Raw genomic sequence first — 20109 nt, 5'->3', positions numbered from 1 at the left:
TCAAAATTTTTGCGTGTTTTTTGAATTTCAATCAATAAAATAAAGTGTTAAAAAATGTATTTGATATTTGAGAGTGTGACCTAATTTTTTTGTGATATCTCTTTGATTACAAATTGTACATCTAAGCTCTTGTATATATGATTTTATGTCTCTCTAAGCATCTCAAAGAAAGGCTTGTCTTATACATCCATCTTGCTAAGACTGTATAGTGAGTGAACCTTAACCTTAACCTTTTTTTAAGTAAATTTGTTGAAGCCTAAAAAAGTTTTATGTTAAGAGAATACTTGATCAATTAATTAGAGAAACAAGTTATAAAATACTCATGTTGAAGCTTAAAGAGACTTGTGTTAAAGATACTTGTTAGTGATAAATCTATTAAAGGGGCTAAAATCTTTTTCTCCCTCTATAATTATTTAAATATCTAACTTTAACAAGTGATATTTTTTTTACTATTTTTACACATAAAATAAAAATGAGTTTTTATTTTAAATAACAATAACCTTAATTATTATCATAAAAACAACAAACACATAATTAGTTTTACAAAAATTTATTTTAGTTATCTCCTTAATCATTACAGTAAAATAACAAACAATTAATTTTATATTAATTAACCTTAATTATTATAATAATAATTACAATTATAGAATATAGTGATTAGTGAAGTCAATTTTTTTAAGAGAAAACAAAATAAATTGAACCAAAACCAAAATTTATTATTTTTTACTCAAAAGAAGAACAGATTTAACCTAAATTCAAATCGTAATAGAAGTGCATTATTAAATACTTCCCAGGTAAAGGAGGCGTCGAAAACAAGTTGAAGTTGAATGAATCTTCAAATTATATTTTTCTATTCCTACATAGTAATATTTATGTTTCTTATCCTCATATTATTGTAAAACACGCATGGGCTGGCTGCTCAATAGAAAACATTACGTTACTAATGAATATGCTAGTGAACTGCCATTATATTACATTATTTTATTTTAGGTGCCCGGATTAGGTTTATGTGATGTATAATCCATCAAAATAAAATCAAATCCACTCATATTTTATTTTATTCCAATAAAGATGAGTACACGTTATAATATTCACGGTTCTTCAAATGAACACTCATAATCTGATAAATTGTTCTAGCTATAGCTATGCTATAATATGCTCAATTAATGCGACAGCGACGAAGGAGAATTATTGGTAATGTTTCAACTTTCAAGTAATCAAGTTATTCAAATGGTTCAAATCATGTAAAGTTTCAGCCCAAAAATGGAGAAATTGACAACCGGGAATCGGAAAATAAGGTAACCTAAACAAAATACATCCTCTACAACCTACATTTACATTCAAGAAAATCCAAAGGAGAAATATGGAGAAAATAAAGACAAAAAGGTAGATAATACTGTAATAATAGAGTAAAAAAATTGAAAGAGATAGGAATCGGCTGAGGCTTTTTTACTATTTTGAGGTAATTTTTTTTAAAAAAATTAACAAATGGATACTTTTTAAATTAATTATTATTTAAAAACAAGTCGTAAAAGTAATCACAACTTCATAAGCATAAGTCGTAAATTTTTATACGATTTTTTAATCATGTGTTTTGAAAATTAATTTGAAAGTCGTATAAAATTTTACTACTTTTATTTATAAAATCATAACTACTTTTAAATGATGATTAATTTAAAAATATCTCATTTGATAATTTTGAAAGATTTTTTTTTTATCCCAAATGGTTAAAAAAGTCCCGCGGCTAAAGAATATCCAAATCTTCGGATATTTTCTAAGTGTAGCTGTATAAGTCTGAAAAAACATAATATATATATATATATATATCAATTAAACTTTTTTGGTTTGGATCAGTTCCCTAATTTTGTTTATGGGCTTGTCCTTTCTCAGCACTCTGCCAAAAAAAGAGGCACTTTCTTTGTCCATTCGTTTTTAATATAACCGAATGAAATCCAAATAACTAGTTAATTCATAGTTTCCTACAAGTAGTCAAATACAGAGAAAGAATGTTCCACTTTCGTTGATTTGTTCTAAGATTTGAAGGTCATATCGTCTCTAGTTAGAGAGTGTCACTGGTATTAACATATTAGTACTATGACAATGAACAAAAGGCAAAAGAAAATAATTATAATTAAGTAATGTACAAAACCCACCTTGATATGAAAAAAGAGAAAACAAAAATTATCTTGCTGAGGGGAGGCAACTATTTGACAAGTCAGGGCTCTCAATTTCAAGAAAGCTTGCAAGTAATGTCTTACGTGAAGACTGTGGCTTTGAACCACCTGAAGAAGATAACTTCAGTTGAATTTCTGACCCTTTTTCAATGTTAGAAGCATCTTGTATAGCCAAAATGACCTCTTGCATCCTTGGTCTGCATGCACCATGTTGTTCTACACATTGAATGGCAATTTCAGCAACCCTCCAAACTGACTCGGTTTTCACATTCCCCACAAGAGAAGGATCCATGATGCTTATCACATCTCCTTTACGAATTAAAGATCTTGCCTGCAAACACACGTAAAATTTGCATGTGGGATTGACAATAAAGTATGCAACAAAATTTCTAAGAGGTACATTCCTAGCAAAAATAATGACTAAAATATACTATTTTGGTCTCTTTTTTTTTTTCAATTTGGCTTCCTAAGTTTAAAATTTTCACTTTGATCTCTAAAAGTGTAATTTTGTAAGACCAAGTTGGTCTTTCAATTAGTTTACCACACTACCTTGGTCAATTTGGTGAAATATGACAAACTGTGAGAGGCCATATCTAATAGGCATTTGTGGCATCAGATAAAATTAATACCGTTAGTGGAAAAAATTGACAAAGGATCAGTTTGGTCTAACGGATCAGAAAATTTGAGCATCAACTTGAGGATCAAATATGCTCGTGTTTCAGCTTCTGATTTGTCAAACTTTGCTGATACTATTTTTTCAACTTTGGTTGTTGAGAAAAAGCTAACATACCCAGTGAACAATATTCATTTCAGGACCATAGTCTTCTGATGATACAGGCTTTTTTCCTGATATCAATTCCAGCAGAACAACTCCAAAACTGTACACGTCACTCTTTTCAGTCAATTGCTGATTTGCATAGTACCTGTTCACAGGGAAAACCTGAGTTCAAGGAGTTAAGGAGAAAAGATATTTTGGTGATCATAGACACATGAGAACCATGGCTTACTCAGGATCCAGGTAACCTACAGTTCCCCTTGCAACACTTGATATGTGGGTTAAATCTTCTTCAGCTAGCCTTGAGAGTCCAAAATCTGACACTTTTGCTCTCATATTGATGTCAAGAAGAATATTGCTTGTCTTCACATCGCGGTGAATGATACTAGGATTACATCCTGTGTGTAAGTATTCAAGACCTACAGAAATAGAAAATTGCTCTTTAACTGTTAACTTGGAAGTGAAATGCTAAAATTACTTGTGGACCAAGAAGCTAGTCATTAGCCAACCTTTAGATGCATCTTCTGCAATTCGAAGGCGAGCTAACCAATCTAATTGCTTCTGACTCGAACATTCTGTCAAAACATTAGAATTTATTATCATGCCACAATCTTTACAACTAGGTAAATAAATGAACAAAAGGGTGTGGAATTAGACCATGAATGTACTCCCTTAAAGTGCCATTGTGCATATATTCATAAACTAGAATATGTTGATATTCTTCTTCACAATATCCAATCAGAGGAACCAAGTTTCTGTGATGAATTCTTGATAAGAGGGCTACCTGCATTTGTGACTCTACAGTCAATGAGCTGAAACATAAGGTTTTCTCTTATTCTTCTAGTTCCCTTCATTTATTTAAGAAATTCATGTTCTAAAGTTTTCTGCAGTTAGACCTGAGCTGGAGTTGAGAAGGTTCATAGCTTCAATTTCTTAAGCTGTTTGAGCATTGATATTACTGTATCTCTAGTTCAAGGAATACAATATTTTTTATTGAACGGCAGCTAAAAATCTATAGTAGGACACTGACAGGTTGATTATACAGAACCAATTCTCAATCAGAATTCAAATATGGAAATAATACCTCATTTACAAATTGCTGGTTCCCATAGCTGGATGGATCAGTCATAGTCTTAACTGCCACCTCTTTTCCGTCTTTCATTTTCCCATAGTAGACTGATCCAAAGCTTCCTTTGCCAATATTCTTTGAAAAATTATTAGTAGCTTCTTTCAACTCTGAGAGTGTAATATAGTAAGCAGTACCTTCATCCATTATATTCCCATTCCGACCAAATGAGTATCCAGTTAAAGGTTTAGTGCTGCTGCGTCCAGAAATACCTGCAGGGCACAATAATGATTTGATGATAGAACTTCATATTTGTCTAGGTGTTGTTAAGTTTGACCAGGTGGACTAACCCTTTTCGTCACATTTCTGTCGAGATGTCTTTCTCCGCAGATTAAGCAATAGTACCAAACTTGTTAAGAACAATATTAATAGAATCGCTAGTACTCCAATAGAAATTCCTAGCATCAACTGAAAATGCTTCTTGTTCCCTTTATGTAGTTCAGGATTATCATCAAAGCTGGAAGAAGAAATAGATATCTGTTACTTCAATCTAGGTACAACCTAATAAAAAAGATCCTCATCCTATTATATTCATACTTAAGCTGATTCAAATTCTATTGAGTGTTTAGCTTATTCACTTAAATTGACCAAATACTAGAAAAAAAAAATATGTTTTTGATGACGATACTTACTTGAAAATGATTTTTCCAGAAAGTAATCCTGATGGTATAACCCCACTAAATGAGTTATTCTGTATGAACCTGTCATAGATCCACAGATGTGCATGATTCATAAATGTCTGAGGATAACAAATGTGTTTAGTTGGAGAAATTCGGGGTTAACTACGAAAATGCTTCAAACTCTCAAAGTAGAGATGATAAACATGGATGACTAAGTGCAACATACAGTGCTTGTAAACTTGGCAAGCTACCCAAGTAAGATGGTAATGGACCACTCAATTTGTTGTTCTCTAGATGCCTGCATGTCATTAGTTGAAAAAATTAAAATAAGATTGATTCCGCCCGAAACCTTTGATTAAAGGCTATGTGTGAAACTAAAGAACTTACACAATCTTTAGATTGATAAGATTTCTCATGTCAGGAAGTTGTCCTGTGAGCATGTTGCCATCTAACCACCTAAGAAAACAACAATGAATTACAAAAGAAACCATTTAAAACAAAACACTTTTATTTTAAAGGTGATTTACTTACAGTTCTGTCAATGCTTCCATGTTGTTGAGCTCCCGTGGAATTTCACCCTTCATATTCCTTCTTGACAGGTTTCTAATACAACTTATTTCAATTAGTAAAAATTTGTACCGCTTGGAATTTCAGTAAATATTTTCTACGGCAAGATGTTATGCGAACAATAGAAATATTGATAATAATTTTCCATCATGCTTCTGCCTAATTGGTTCTACAAATATAATTATTCCAGTATCTGGCATTCTGTAATACCAACTTTTGGAATTCAACATTCTTGTGTGTATAAAAACTGCTGCCAGAGAGACTCATTAATAGAATGACAATTCACTAGGCTAGAAGTTAGCATAAAACATAAACATCAACAAAAAGGTATGGAGATGTTACATCTTTGTAATTCTTGGAGGTGTAGTTGTGCTACAATTTACCCACTCCCAGGGAGTTGGAACACAGGGATCACCTTCATTCTTTAGGACACTTTCAGCAGATAAGAAGCGAAATGCATTTACAAAATTTGCTGTAAAATAAGAGTATAGTTAGCAACCTGTTCAGTCAGTACAGCAATGCAATTGTTGTAAGTTAGTGATCAAACTTGAAATATTTAAGTTAGTGATCAAACTTGAAATATTTAATCTTTGATGCAATTACCGTTCCAGATAAGATATTTTGGACATGCAAGAAAAGATCAATTTTCCCAAATATAAACTGATATTAAGAACTTACAATCTTGCCTGTCAGTCTTTGATGCAATTGACACATATTTGCTAATTTCCATTGCATTTAGAAGAGGTCCTTGAGTGGAATCCCGGGTCTTAACAAAGGAGAACGAAAGCACAAACTCCAGACTCACATTCATGTAACTTGGTTCATAGAGAGTGTAGCTCCCATTGGCATTCTCAGCTATGTTCACCACTGCATTGCTATAGTCAGCTATGTAAGGTTGCTCCAATTTGAATTTTCTAGTCTCATTCTTAGGCAGATCTTCAATCTCCGCGAAATATGCATAAGCTCTAGCATTGCCAGGGAAGTCTTCCAGGTTTAGTCTATAGCTAAGAATTCCTTTGGTGCCAACAACTGCAGTTTGCATCACTTTAACAGGTGGGTATTCTCTTGTCTCTATTTCTATTTTCTTTGTTGTGTTAATTCTTTCAGTGCCTGGGGCCACCCCAACAAGATAATTTTGTCTTTTAATAAGATCAGACTCCCAAATTCTATCATATGGGTCATCTGGATACCTGATAACATATTTGTTAATAAACAAATAAAAAAATAAATCAAGCCACTGGCACCAAATATATTGATTTTTTTCTTTTCTAATCAAGCTATCATTAATGCAAAATTTTAAACATAGATTCCCTTGAGACTTTGTTCTATCATGTCAAATATTTGAAACTTTCCATTCTTGTGCCAAAAACTTTAGAAGAAGTAGAAAAGAAAATACTGAGGGGGAGTACCATACCTGACAACATCCTCACTTGGAGCACCAAAGTTAATTCTTGCAGCCACTTTCAAGAAAAAACTGCCTTCAAAATCTGTGGCATACATAGAAAGATTCAAGGGCCTGAGCTCAAGGGTAGATATGAAGGGAGAACCAGTGGTAGCACAGCACATGCAAACATCAATAGAGTTTGAGGGTGCCCTGAAGATCATTTCCTTCACATAAATTCTCGAGGCATCGTAGATTGACACAGTAGCCCATTTGGTTGCATCCAAATAGAGCTGAAACTGAGGGTATGTGTCTCCATCATCCAAGCTACCATACTGAAACGTTGCTCGAACCAGATGCCTTCTTCTCTCCTCAGTGCCAAGAGTATAACAGTATTTTCTGCTGTCTATAGGAAACTCTCGGCGTCTCTGATACTGAACCTTGTTTCCACTTGGATTTTGTACCTCCACTGGCTTACCATGTTTCATGATTCCATAGTCTGATATCCATGCAAGCCCTGTGCTTTTATCAGTGTAGTTATTTGTCCCTCCACAGTCAATGCTGATAAATTCTGCATCCAAAATCAAATATCTCACAGATTTAGAGCCAATTAAATTGGTGTTTTTGGTGTTGTTCTTCAATTAAAATTGGAGTATTGCTTTCGTATCTTACATTGATCTCTAATACAAACATTTATTATGCTGATTACTCAGATGAAACTTCAATTCTAATTGAAGAACGATACTAAAAGCACTTAAGAAATTGCATCTAAGTTTTGTTCTTCTCTCTTCTGCCTTCTGTCATAAAATGATATGATATTTTGCAAAATAAACATATTCTACTTTAGAATTTTGTGTTGATAAAAAAGAGTTGAAGTTTTTTATGATGCATGGTTGCTTGAACTGAAATTGTATATATTCAGAACTAACTGCCTGAGTTGTTGTGATCTAATAAAGGAAACATACCTTCAAGTTGGCAAACCGCATATGATGTTAGCAGAAGAAGTGTAACCAAAAAAAGAGAACATAAACCCATTGAAACGAGGAATAGAAACTAATAGTTTGCATCAAGAATTTTGGGTGATGGATAAAATTAACTGCCTGTTTGAGTTCAGCATCACAACCAGCTTTCTCCCACTTAACTTTAACTTTTTTGATTGATGAGTTTGTTGATTGTTCATTCACGTTTATTGTATCTTTATCTGATGTTGGAATCTTCTTTTTCTTTTAAGAAAATATGACTTCATGTTCTTCTTTTCTTTTTCTCTTTCCCTCATAAAAAGAGTGACACACAAGGCACAAGCTCAATCAGTCACTCTTAAGGAAAAAAATGAGGAAATTAATGTGAGCCCACTAGTTTGTTTTCACTGGAAGAAGCTACCATAAGTTGGTTAAAATAAGCTGTCTTGTGGCTATACGACAACACGAACAGAAACAATGTCGGGTTGCTGAACAGGTTGTATCAATTATCCTGCATGCACCAACACATTATAGTAAGATCCACCACTTTTCTTTGTTATTAAGTATTACCAATGTTTTGTACTGAAATTGAAACATCGATCCCTTTTTAATATATTGACATATGTCCTTTGTCTCATTATAATTATACAAGAGAAAAAAATTTGTTTCAAAATAATTATTATTTTAATTTTTCAGTGTAATATTAATTATTTTTTTGCTTATATCTTTTATAATATTAATATTGGACAACAAAATTTATAAATAAATTAATGATGATATAAAATTAATTTTATAAAATTACATTCTCTTATATTTATTTATTATTATTATTATTCATGTATAATAGGACGATTATTATTTTATAACAGATGTACCAGATGATATGAAAATACTATCTAATGTAAAAATTATGTTAGACACAACCTTAACCGTGCCAAAAGCAGTGGCCAAAGCTAAAAGATGAAAAATTGTTCATGAGTAGAATGGAAGGGTAATTATTTATTAGTTTGTGTAATTTAATTTGTGCTTTGGCAGACCGCATAATCTTATCAATGGTGCAACTTTAGACCATGTTGTTGTCTTTATTCTTTGAAGCTTGAAAAAAGTACGCAGATGGTCCCCTCTCTAATCTCGATGCAAAAAATTCAGTGGTCCAATATGCTCAGATTTACTCTGTCCATTAAATGCAACTAGCCTTCCTCATGTTTTCCCTTACAACTAGTATCAATTCTAACATAGGCTCAGACCACAATATGGAAAAAAATTCAACAATTGAAAGAGATGCTTACGCTATTCATATAAGTGGACAAACAGAATCCAGTTTTTCCAATCTTCTTTGGGACGAATAAAATCAGAATAATGATCCTTTCATAAAGTTTATACAAACTAACTTTTCTCTTATTCGTTGTGAACTCATCATCTAAAATATTTAGAAACAAGATCCTAGTGATTTTTTCTTTTTTGCCAAAACTCTCCCCCACCAACAAGAGACAAGTACAAAACACGGTTGAATTATATACCTTTTCTATATAAAATTTGTAAAACAAAAACAGAAATGGAAAGAAGAAAAAGAAAAGCGCGTGATAAAATAGTTTATGTAAATTGTAATGAAGAGAAATGAAAGAAAAAAGTTTATGTTTTTGAAAATATTATATGGTTAATTATTGTACATCCATTTAATTCTAAAAGAACATTTTAACAAATTCCACCTTTTAAGTATTTCTTTATATAAAAATTATAATTTAATTACAACGAGGTAGTTGCATATTTTTTTAATAATAGTGGTATAATGAAAAAAAAACACCTCCAATATTATTGGTCAAGGCACTAATGGTATAATGGAAGTTTGTTCTCAATCTTTAATCATATGTATTGATGAGACTAGAGTATCTTACATAGTAAAGCTTTGCACTTCCCAAGCTCCCACTCTAGATCTTACCCTAGAGTTTATTTAAAAAGAAAAAAAAAATTATTTAGACAAAGAGAACATACGCCCTTCTGGTTTATACCAAGTTTATCTTGGTGAGGTAATGGGTGTCACCAACCAAAGGCTATATAGTTCTCTTCTGCTGTTCTTTTTGTTACTTTTCCTACTTATAAAAAAAAGACATAACAAATCTTCTTATTTGATTAAAAACAAAAAAATGCATAATATGTTAAATTAAATTTTATATTTTTAAATATAACAATAAGTAAATATATTAATTTCATATTTTGATTAAGTTTCTTCCTTTTTTTTCCATTTTCTACTTATATGAGCAGAAAGCCAGAAATAGTATTTGAGTGGATTACATAATATTTTTCCTGATTTATATATTTTTTTGCTTTAAAAAAAATAAAATATTTTTTATCCTTTGTGCATTTCACTTCCCTTCTTTCATTTCCTTTTAATAATATCAACAACAAAAAATGCATGGTATCGATTATGGATTATCACAATTATTTTCTTAGTAAAATATTCGTCCCTGTTCTTAACCAATGGGCCTGACCTCTGAACAGGATAACAATTATTTTTATCCAATAATCTGTAAAAATAAAGAAGAATGATAACAGTCTTTTTAATATTTTCTTTCTAACATTTTCTTAATTATTTATGGAAATTTATTGAAAATTATTAATTTTAATGAGTCATACTTTTACATCAAAATAGAAAATCATTAAAGCAGAAGTGGAAGACTACATAACTTTTGTTAAAAAAGAAAAGAGAGACTAAAGTAGAGCTCTTTAGGGCTGTTATCAAGGATTTTTTTTATTTTTTATTTATTGTGCTATAATTGCTCACATCTGCGTTTTATCATGATAAAAGTTATAGGAAACTAACTCTTTTGTAGAGTAAGATATACCTCATAACTTTATCAAAATAGAAGATAATTTCTCATATTCTAAAACTATGTTCACCTTTATTTATTATACTTCTATCATCCATGATTTTCGTACATTTTTTTTTTACTTTACACATTTTTCTATTCATGTCTTCTTTTTTCATCACACCATCTATTATATTTATTATTTTTTTCTTTCTATCTTTTTCTGTTATGGTATAAATACCCCCAATGAGGTGTTGAGCCATCATTTTCATACAAGTATCATTTTCCTATCTCTACATTATTACTCTGTTTCAATTGAAATTTGTGGAAGCACGCCATTCAGTCAAAACTTAAAAGGCCGATACATATATACTTTCTTGTATATCATATTCAATGTGAGATTGTTAGGTTGGTATGTTTGGGACTTAGGGTGTATGTACTAGGTAGTATTCACTTTTAGTTATAACTGTAAGCATCATCAACCCCTCCCCTTCATATTAGCTTTGTGATGCCATCTGCTAGTATTTTCTATACAGTGCCATGATGCATTGCTTTATGCAAATTATGATTGTTCAAACATGATATTTTCTAAGGAAATTAACCGAATTCAATAGTGAATATATAAAATTAATCTAGTGGTTAAAGAAAGATACAGACATAAGAGAGGGGGAGAAGGTTACATATTCAAATCCTCTCTACTAACACTTCTAACAAAACTAATAAATTTAAATAACTTTTGTCAATTAAAAAAAAAACTCAATACTAGAATTCACAAATAAAAATTTATTGGTTGCATTCCCGCACCTCCCTCCCTCCTTAGGTCCTACAAGTGTTAATGGTTATTAGATGAATATTTAGCTTCTTTGAAACATTTGGGCCTTAGCCAACGTCAAGGTCTTCGCCCATATCTGAATTGATGTGAAGTATATTTATTGGGGACGTTAGGTTAAAAAAGCCTGACAGTTTGACGAAAAAAATAATATTAAAGGAAATATATTAGTCAAAATATCCATAAAATCTTGTATTTTTTAAGAATTTGCAATAATTTATAGTATAAATTACATTTTGACTTTTCATAATTTTACATTTTCTTATTATTTCTTTAAAAAATTATTACTAAACTCTTCTAAATTTAAGTTATAAGTAAAAAAAAGTTAAATTTTCTTTTTTTACTTAATTTAGTTATGATTTTAAACTCATTAAATATAATTTTAACTAAGATTATATAATACTTGGTGGAAAAAAATTAGAACAATAAGTTAGAAAATTTTGAAACTAAAACTACAAAAGATAAAGTATATTTTTTTTTACTTTAAAGAATTTGATTTTTAATATATTTTCACCCTATAATTTAATTATTTTTGTCACATTATTAAAACAGTAATAATTCAATCATGTATCAATTAATTTATCAATTTGTGTTGCCTTTTCTCTATACATGTACCTAAGCCTTGGAAAAGTTTAGCATGTAATATTAGTCATCCAGTCTCGTCTCGTGACCTCCCCACTTGCAATTTCTGAATTGTTTTACAGCTGCAAATGCAAAAGTGTACGAGGAATTAAGTGATTAATGTATTAAAATTAAGGTTTAATTACTTGAGTAATATTCATATTTGATATTTGACCGAAATAATTTTTAGTGAGATTTTACTTTCTGTTAAAACTCTTGGATTTGATATCTTTTTTTTTTATGAGCAGGAGAGTTAAGAAAAAAAAAAAAGAAGATGTGTGTGATATGCAGTCTAGCTTTAGCTTTTGGTCCTTTTCATGGGAAGAAAATGAATTAGTCACGGTTGGAATAGCAAACTTGTTTTCACCACAAAATGCTGGCAGCGGCACCATTAATGTTTCTTGTAGAAGGAAGTTTAAGAAATGAATAAAAAGTAAACAAGAGTAGGCACAACATTTATTGAAGGGTCCTAAGGAACAGTGTGATGTGAGGCACAAGGAATAATGAAGTACAATTATATATAAGGACTTTGTCAAAAATACAGATGTCAATGGTAAAACCATGCAGCAATATAAAGCAGTGCAGTTGACGATGAAATTAATGAAGAAGGAAAGAAAAGGTAAGGTATGTGACAGAAGGCATCCTTTTCTTTCCTTACAGTTTGCAAAGTTTGAATATTAAGCAACCTACTCTCTCAGCTTCCTTTTAAGAGATATCCCTCCTTCCTTGCTTTCTTCTAATTTCAAGCTTCAAATATTCCCTTTGAATTTGATAGAGAAACCAAACTGGATGGTCCCATTTATAAAAGCTCAAACTCTTTTTCTTTCTTCCTTTTTGTTACATTTTTCTTGTGGAGACTTATAATGTGGCAAAATCAGCCCAGCAATTCGTCTTTCAGTGACTCTGTCAAGGCTCTCCAAGATGATATACAACATGCTAATACCCTGTAAGTTCCTCGTTCTTTTATTTTATTTTTCAAGGGTATATTTTAGTTATACATTATCCCATTCCCCCTTTTAAGGTAGAATCATTCTCGAAAAAACATTGTATGATTGGTATCTTTACAATTTACGAGAGTTTTAACATGGTTGAAGTTTGGTAAGAGTTTGAGAACATTAGAGGAGACTGTTAACTGCACAATCAAAATGAACCATCAAGATTAAGTTCCATAAACAATCTTGAATATATATGTATTGCTCTATGATAAATAATCCCTCCCTTCCATTAAAATTGTCGTGTAAAAAAAATTATCTTAAAATAATTATTATTTTAATTTTTTAATATAATTTTTTTTACTGATATTCCTTATAATATTAATAATTAATGATATAAGATTAATTTTATAGAAGTACTATTTTATTTCATCTATTTATTTCTTTTTCTTAATTTGTGTAAAACAATTTAAAATTACAAAATATTGAAAGGAGTACTTAATACTCAAGATTAATTCCTCACACTCTTCCATATAGGCCCCATGTATGTGTGTCTGCGCTACAGAGAGATGCATTTTAGCCACAAGCCATGGCCAGAAATGCCAATTTTAATAATCTAGCAGAACTACCTACAAACAAAATCATCTCTTTATGTCACAGTTTTCCATTGGTTTGCTCAATTTTGTTGGTGAGTTGTAAAATTGCTAGAGTGCCTGTGCGTTGCTCAAATTATATCTTAAGAGTGTATATACTGATGATGTAAAGGATTTTTCCACTGATATCTATTACAAATGGTTAAGTATAATAAGTTTTTTGACATTTACAATAATTACATACAAATTTTACTAACAATGGTTTTTTGATTGATTAATAATATAAAATTTGTTACCCTGACAATACAAGGAAATTAAATTGATTATATTTGATGTTTGATTAATCTATGCCTATGCTAGCTGTGGCTGAGCTTACACATGTTGTTGACATTTAAAAATAAATGCAGGGCATCAGCACTTCCTCGAGATTATGATGGGAACTATTTTCAGATGAAATTATCTTACAGCCCCTTTGCTCCTATTTTTTTGTTCTTGAGTGAATGGTTGGATTTTAGTTGTACAGACACTTTGCCCATGTATTTGGGCTTACTCCACATACTTATTTTCAATGTTAGTCACTATCACTTCTGGTTAATTTCTTCTCTTTTATATTTCCCCCCTTGTTCAGTTTTCGAATTTTTTGCTCTCTTTTTGTCTACTTTGCCCCTCCCTTTTACCGTGGAAATGTAAATGAATTAGCTAGCTGTGCTTTGTTTGTCCTAGTCCAGGTATACGCTGATGGAATGCCATCTATTTCCTCAAAAGAAAGGAAAGCAACTATAAAGGAATTTTATGGTATGTGTTAGTGTTACATATTTACATGTATCTAGTTATCTTGCTGCCTTTTTCTATTAAAACTTTGAATCAACTTTGATGATGGCATGCTTTTGCAGCTGTCATATACCCTTCATTAAGGTTACTTCAAGGCGAGTTTAATAATGATCAAAGAAACAGTTGTGCAGAAGTGAGCAGAAAGAGGCTTGCAAAGGTTCTCAATAAAGATCTAGAGGGAGATGAAGAATGTGGCATATGCATGGAAAACGGCATGAAGATGGTTCTGCCTAATTGTGGACACTCTTTGTGCATTAGCTGCTTCCATGATTGGTATTGTCAAATGCCACACTATACTTAAAACATCCTCTAATGTTTTTAACCTCAATTTTGGTTCATTTATTTTTCAATAGACATGATTTTTATATTTTAAAAAATTCATAATTTTGATTTAATTTTATATTTTGTTTATATTTTATTTTGATTCAATTAAACCTTAGACCTAACATGTTTATTTAAGGGATCATCAAAAAATAATTTAATTAATTAAAATATAATAAATAGAAGAAATAAATATAAGCAAAATTTAATATTGGATCAAAATTATAAATTTTTAAAATAGAAGGACTAGTTTTCTTTATTTTGAAAAAATAGGACCAAAATTAGGAATTTGACAAAATACAAACAACAAAAGTTATATTTAAATTATCTTTTTAATATATTATTGAGAAAATACTAAATAAAAATGTACGTGCATGTGATATGTTAGAAACAAAAAGTATATAACATGAAGATGTTGTAGTAGGACATAAGATTATTTTTGTTGGCATAGCAAAATGTAACAGATGAAAATTTCAGGTATATGAGATCAGAATCATGCCCATTTTGCCGTGGAAGCCTGAAGAGGATCAGTCCTAAAGATTTATGGGTGGTAATTGGCAACAGTGATGTGGTTGACAGGATTACCATTGCAAAGGAGAATTTAAGACGTCTCTACCATTACATTGAAACTCTGCCTTCAATTATATCGGATGCACATGCATATACATTCAATCACATGCTATAACTCGAAGAAAAAAAAGTGTTAAATGTTAATTATAACTATTATGCAATTGAAAGAATACAATTATACAAATACAAATCTGGTTTTCCTGTGTGAGTAGGCAGATAATGTAATACTAATACTGCAGCCCCATGCTTTATTATTATGTACTATTGATACTATTGAAATGGTACAAAGCACAAACTATGAAAGGCATCATAGATATTTTGAAATTTTTTTTTTTACTTTTATTAAGTCCAAAGTTCTCGTTGAATGGCTTGGAAATTGACACGTTCTAGCTTTTAATACACTAATAATCAACGGCTGAATTATTGTATATGGAGTCATCATAGACAATTAAACAGTAGCTGTTTTCACAATATGAGAAGTAAAGAAATTTTTTAGATGATGTCACGCTGAGATGGTTTTATTTCTAGAAACCTCTTGCAGTTATGGTTTATGTTTAACTGGCCCAATTGTTTTTGCTCAAAGATCATTAACACAGCCCAAATATCAATTATACTCCTGGGCTATTACTACAAAATAACTAAATTACTTCAGTAAGCCCAACTATCTTTACTCTAGATAACACAACATATATATATATATATATATATATATATATATATATATATATATATATATGTGTGTGTGTGTGTGTGTTACGTGTGTGCCTGATTTGTTGTTGTAATGTTCTTCTTTAAACTTCCTATATTTTTATAAGTGCGTGCGGTTGAATGAATAATCCTTTGAAAAGAAAAAATATACATGTTACGTGCATATGCCTAATGTGTTTTATTTTATGAGAAAAAAGAAGGGCCTTGCTCTGGCAAGTGGCGAAAATGATTAGGCAAAGTATATTCTCCAAAAGCGCAACTAGTTCATTGCATTACTCAAACAGCTCCTAGTTACAGGGAAAATAGTGAAAATTTTAACAATGAAAAGTTAAAAAGAATAAAACAGGTAGAGAGCAACTGATGAAGCATCATGGGGGGAATAAGCCAGACCCATTTTCTTAACTTTTTCCATTAAATAAATGGAAAGCTGTGCTCCACTTAGCTGAAGTTGCATGGAGTTGATCCCTTTTCTATTATGTGAGTATTCAATCGTGCCTGGCTCACTACCCATTCCTTTGTTTAAAATAATTCCCCTCATCAAAAAGAATTTCTTAGTGGGAATTTTCCTTTTAGGGTCATTTAGTTTTTGCTCATTATAGTTCTTTTGCTATCCCAAAAATCCCTTCCGTACTAACTTTTTCATGGACACACAGGCTTACCTTTAAGTTAAAACTTGAAAATGAAACCTCCAAACTAACTTTTTCAATTTTCTTCCTTGGTAACATCGTAGTCCCTCTATGAATGAACCTCAACCACCAAGTGCACTTCCATTTAAAGTGTGAGATAAAATAAAGGAACAAGAAGGAAGAAGTTGGCATTACTTTTGTTGATCATGGAACTTAATTAAGTCATAATTGGTTCAAATTAAGTCATTGTTTAATAGAGTTATAAAGCAGATGCCACCTTATCCCTTGTTATGCGCAGCAAATGGAGCTATCTTGGACTTCAAATGTAATATTGGTAGGGGTATCGTGGCCTCTATCAAGTTGATGTTAATAAAAATTTTGGTTACAATTTACACTGATTGGGTATTCTTACGTCATTATGGTGCACGTAATGGGTCTATATGATTCTATAGAATACAGATAGATCATTAAGATGGCATAATTGGATACCTTTTGATTTTGATTTAATTATGTGTTCTCACAACCTTTTTTTTTAGTGCAACCTCCATTAATATTTAATTAGTATTTACGCTGAGTTCTAGTTTCCCATTTCACCCAAAACAATAGACACACACATTAACAGGTGTACGTGACGTGAACTTCCACGATATAATCTCGACATATACAAATAATAATAATAACTATCTATGCAAATTCTCAATTACCGTCTCCAACAATTAGTCTTGAATATTCTCGTACAATTATTCTTAAACATCATTAATTATTGCTCCCTATAATTGCTCTTAAATATTCTCCTACGACAATAATATTACATATCAGTCACATATTTACATATTCAGCTTAATACTCCTCAAGTTGCATGAGAATTTTCAATATTCATCTTGTCCAATACCTTTGTGAATATATCATACACAGGGTTGATCAGATGTTGATTTTGCTTTTAAGTACGTATCTCATCTTAGATGAAATGACAAATTAATCTACTTCAGTATGTTTTGATTTGTTCATGAAAAACAACATTCTTAGTTATATGCAATGTTGTCTGACTATCACAATAAAGGTGCATGAGAGTGGAGTGTGTCACACCAAAGTCAAAGAGTATTCCTTTCAACCACTTTAATTCACATATTGTTATTACCATGGATCTATATTTTGTTTTTGCTAATGATTAAGACAATGTGTTTATTAATTGTTTCTTGATCTTCTTAGAAATTGTAGAATTTCCTAAGAGCACGAAACACTTAGTGAATGATTTCCAAGTCAAAAGACAACTTGGGCGCCCAACTTCAATCTCACACCATCCATACAATTTCAAATCACAGTTTGAACACAACATAATGCATTGTCTTAGGTTTCTTTTCAAATAGTAGACTACTTGCAATGCAACTTCTTAATGTTCTTACTTTGGCTGTGGCATAAATTATGAAATAGTGTGAACACGATAACAATTCAGGTCAAGTAAAGCAAATGAGAAATGTGACATTGATACTCTTTTGAACACATTTTCTTTCCTTAGTTTAAATTTTATTGAAAATCATAACTTTATAAGTCTCACAACTTATTTATTGACTCTCTTAATTTTATAATTTTCAATATATTTCAACTAATAAGAGAGAGTGTGTAAGAAGAAGTGTATTAAAGAGTATATTGTTAGCCCTATCTCAAAGTAAATATATACAAAGACCACTTACCAAGTGATGATATCTTTTTGGATTATTAAGTAAACCACCATTAGCCAACGCGAATTGATGGTTTTGCTTCAAATGAATATTGTTCGCAGATTTGGCTCCTAGCAATCCAACTTCGTATATGATATTCAAGACATATTTATGTTGACAAAGAAAAATGCTAGAAGGATTTAGCAGCCATAACACCTAAAAAATACTTCAACATTCCCAAATCTTTCATGTGAAAATAGTCACTTAAATAAGCTTTAAATTGTTGAATGATATGATTCTTTTTCGAGATTTATCAAATCATCAGCACAAACAAGAACAACAATTTGCACATTTCCTTGTTGCAAGCTGAACAATGAATAATCCAAATAAGATTATTTGAAAACCTACCTTTCAATGCAACAAATAAGTTGGACATTATTTTTCACCCATCAAAGTGATTTACATACCGTGCTTGGTTGCTACCCATTAAAGCCCAGAGACATTTTCATGGACACCTTTTCTTAGGTCACCATGAAGAAAAACAATGTTCACATAAATCCTTCGTTGCAACCATAACTAAGAGCATGCACATTGTATAGCAACCAATGCAAATGTGTCCGTATAAGCAACACCTTCAACTCTGCGGTTGCCAAAGATCACCTGCCTAACCTTAAACCAATCCATAATTCCATCTCAATGGTGTTTTATCTTATACACTCATTTACTATCAAGTCACTTGTTTCCAAGAAGTAAACACTTCACTCCTGCGTCTTGATGCGTTTTCAAGAGCTTGAATCTTATATATTTTGCATTACTTTTTTTCTATTCTATCTTTCTCTCTCTTTTTTTAATATTCTTTCACTCGGTTTCTACTTAAATATTCAGTGGGTAAAGTGAATGTGTGAGGAGTTTAGCTTGATTAATGTGTTTTTTCTTATAGGTTATTGAATTCCACATATACTATGAGGGTGTAAAAGGAATGGTTAAAGTTATAGCATACAAAACTCTTTATATGCCTTTTTTTTAAAAAAAATGGATTAAACTTTTGTAATAATTGATAAATGACATAATATTTTACTAACTTATTTAGAGTTGGATTCTTATTTGCACATCTTTACTTAATAATTTAAGTTTATATTTGAATTAAATTTGTAAAGTAAGTTTACAAAACTAACCTAAATTTTGTTTCTCCAAAAGTGTATTTGCATATAAATTTTTCCTCTCAAATATACCTTTAAATATGATTTCAAGTTAATTTTATTTCCAAACATATTTTTTACCACTTCCACCAAAAATTTGCTCTAGAGTGTTGAAAGAATGAATTAATCACTGCCAAATTGAAATTTCCAACAACAATCCCATTTGGCATTTGGTTACTTTTTGAAAGGGTTATTGTTTACAGTATTAACGAAGCATGGAAAACACGCACCAATGGTACCGCGACAGAATCTTCAGGTATTTTTTATTTTTGACCTGACACTGATGTTTTGTCCCTCTGCCTTTGTGCTTTGTCTTTGTTCAATTCAATGACCTTTTTTGGGTCCATTAATATTGACACGTTGGAAAGCAACATGATCGCAGGGGGAGGGGTACCGGGTACGTATAATTTTTTATTTAATTTGACAAATTAATATTTATTAATTTTAGAATCAAATACTTGGATCAACTATTATAAAATTATTTTAATTTAACTAAAAGTATTGCATTTGAATTCTAGTTAACAGTTACATTAAGTACTTGAAAAAAAGAGATTTGTCTTGGCAAGGAGGGTAGTACTAGTCCAGTTCAATAGGGAAGGGAAGTTGGGTGTTGTTTGTTTCTCTCATTCTCTTAAGTCTGGACCCAATTGGATTGAATTGATCATTCACTGATTGGAATTAGAGATCAAAGTTCAGAGGATATTGGGCAATGGGCATGTCTATGTCTAACAATTGCTCGTCCCTCCCACAACTTTCTCATCATGTCTCTCAAATGCATTCCACGTGCCTTTCCACCAAGACTTTCTCAGTCG

The 20109-nt window shown here is 31.1% G+C and overlaps 2 protein-coding genes across 3 annotated transcripts; one reads left to right on the top strand and one right to left on the bottom strand.

Moving 5' to 3' along the window:
* Positions 1 to 1998: 1998 nt before the first annotated feature.
* LOC100807148 (probable LRR receptor-like serine/threonine-protein kinase At1g67720) lies at positions 1999 to 7973 on the bottom strand. 2 transcript variants are annotated; one of them, XM_003551861.5, is made up of 15 exons: positions 7609 to 7964; positions 6677 to 7214; positions 5941 to 6452; positions 5605 to 5734; positions 5227 to 5298; positions 5083 to 5151; positions 4922 to 4993; positions 4708 to 4776; positions 4366 to 4532; positions 4034 to 4287; positions 3607 to 3733; positions 3459 to 3524; positions 3182 to 3368; positions 2965 to 3097; positions 1999 to 2505 (listed from the first exon to the last, which is right to left on the bottom strand). In XM_003551861.5, exons 1-15 carry the CDS (start codon positions 7676 to 7678, stop codon positions 2182 to 2184), a joined length of 2790 nt encoding a protein of 929 aa, XP_003551909.1. In that variant the 5' UTR covers positions 7679 to 7964; the 3' UTR covers positions 1999 to 2181. The 2 variants fall into 2 exon arrangements, 1 of the variants encoding a protein (XP_003551909.1); XR_001386191.3 differs by having other exon boundaries at positions 2366 to 2505; positions 3202 to 3368; positions 7609 to 7973.
* Positions 7974 to 12443: 4470 nt separating this feature from the next.
* On the top strand, positions 12444 to 15418 carry LOC100805014 (E3 ubiquitin-protein ligase AIRP2). Its single transcript, XM_003551858.5, has 5 exons — positions 12444 to 12805; positions 13792 to 13954; positions 14113 to 14179; positions 14278 to 14488; positions 15014 to 15418. Exons 1-5 carry the CDS (start codon positions 12723 to 12725, stop codon positions 15219 to 15221), a joined length of 732 nt encoding a protein of 243 aa, XP_003551906.1. The 5' UTR covers positions 12444 to 12722; the 3' UTR covers positions 15222 to 15418.
* Positions 15419 to 20109: the final 4691 nt, after the last annotated feature.

The sequence above is a fragment of the Glycine max genome, chromosome 18, assembly GCF_000004515.6.
Source record: "Glycine max cultivar Williams 82 chromosome 18, Glycine_max_v4.0, whole genome shotgun sequence".
Lineage (NCBI taxonomy): Eukaryota > Viridiplantae > Streptophyta > Magnoliopsida > Fabales > Fabaceae > Glycine > Glycine max.
The sequence above is the reverse complement of the archived record's forward strand: the minus strand, read 5'-3'. Positions and strand labels throughout refer to the sequence as shown.

Coding starts and splice junctions, on each gene's coding strand:
- LOC100807148 (XM_003551861.5), bottom strand. CDS start 7,678: ATGGGTTTATGTTCTCTTTTTTTGGTTACACTTCTTCTGCTAACATCA. Junction 3,734..4,033: donor ACCAGCAATTTGTAAATGAG/GTATTATTTCCA, acceptor TCACAAATGCAG/GTAGCCCTCTTATCAAGAAT. Junction 3,369..3,458: donor TGCAGAAGATGCATCTAAAG/GTTGGCTAATGA, acceptor CTATTTCTGTAG/GTCTTGAATACTTACACACA.
- LOC100805014 (XM_003551858.5), top strand. CDS start 12,723: ATGTGGCAAAATCAGCCCAGCAATTCGTCTTTCAGTGACTCTGTCAAG. Junction 14,180..14,277: donor AACTATAAAGGAATTTTATG/GTATGTGTTAGT, acceptor ATGCTTTTGCAG/CTGTCATATACCCTTCATTA. Junction 14,489..15,013: donor ATTAGCTGCTTCCATGATTG/GTATTGTCAAAT, acceptor TGAAAATTTCAG/GTATATGAGATCAGAATCAT.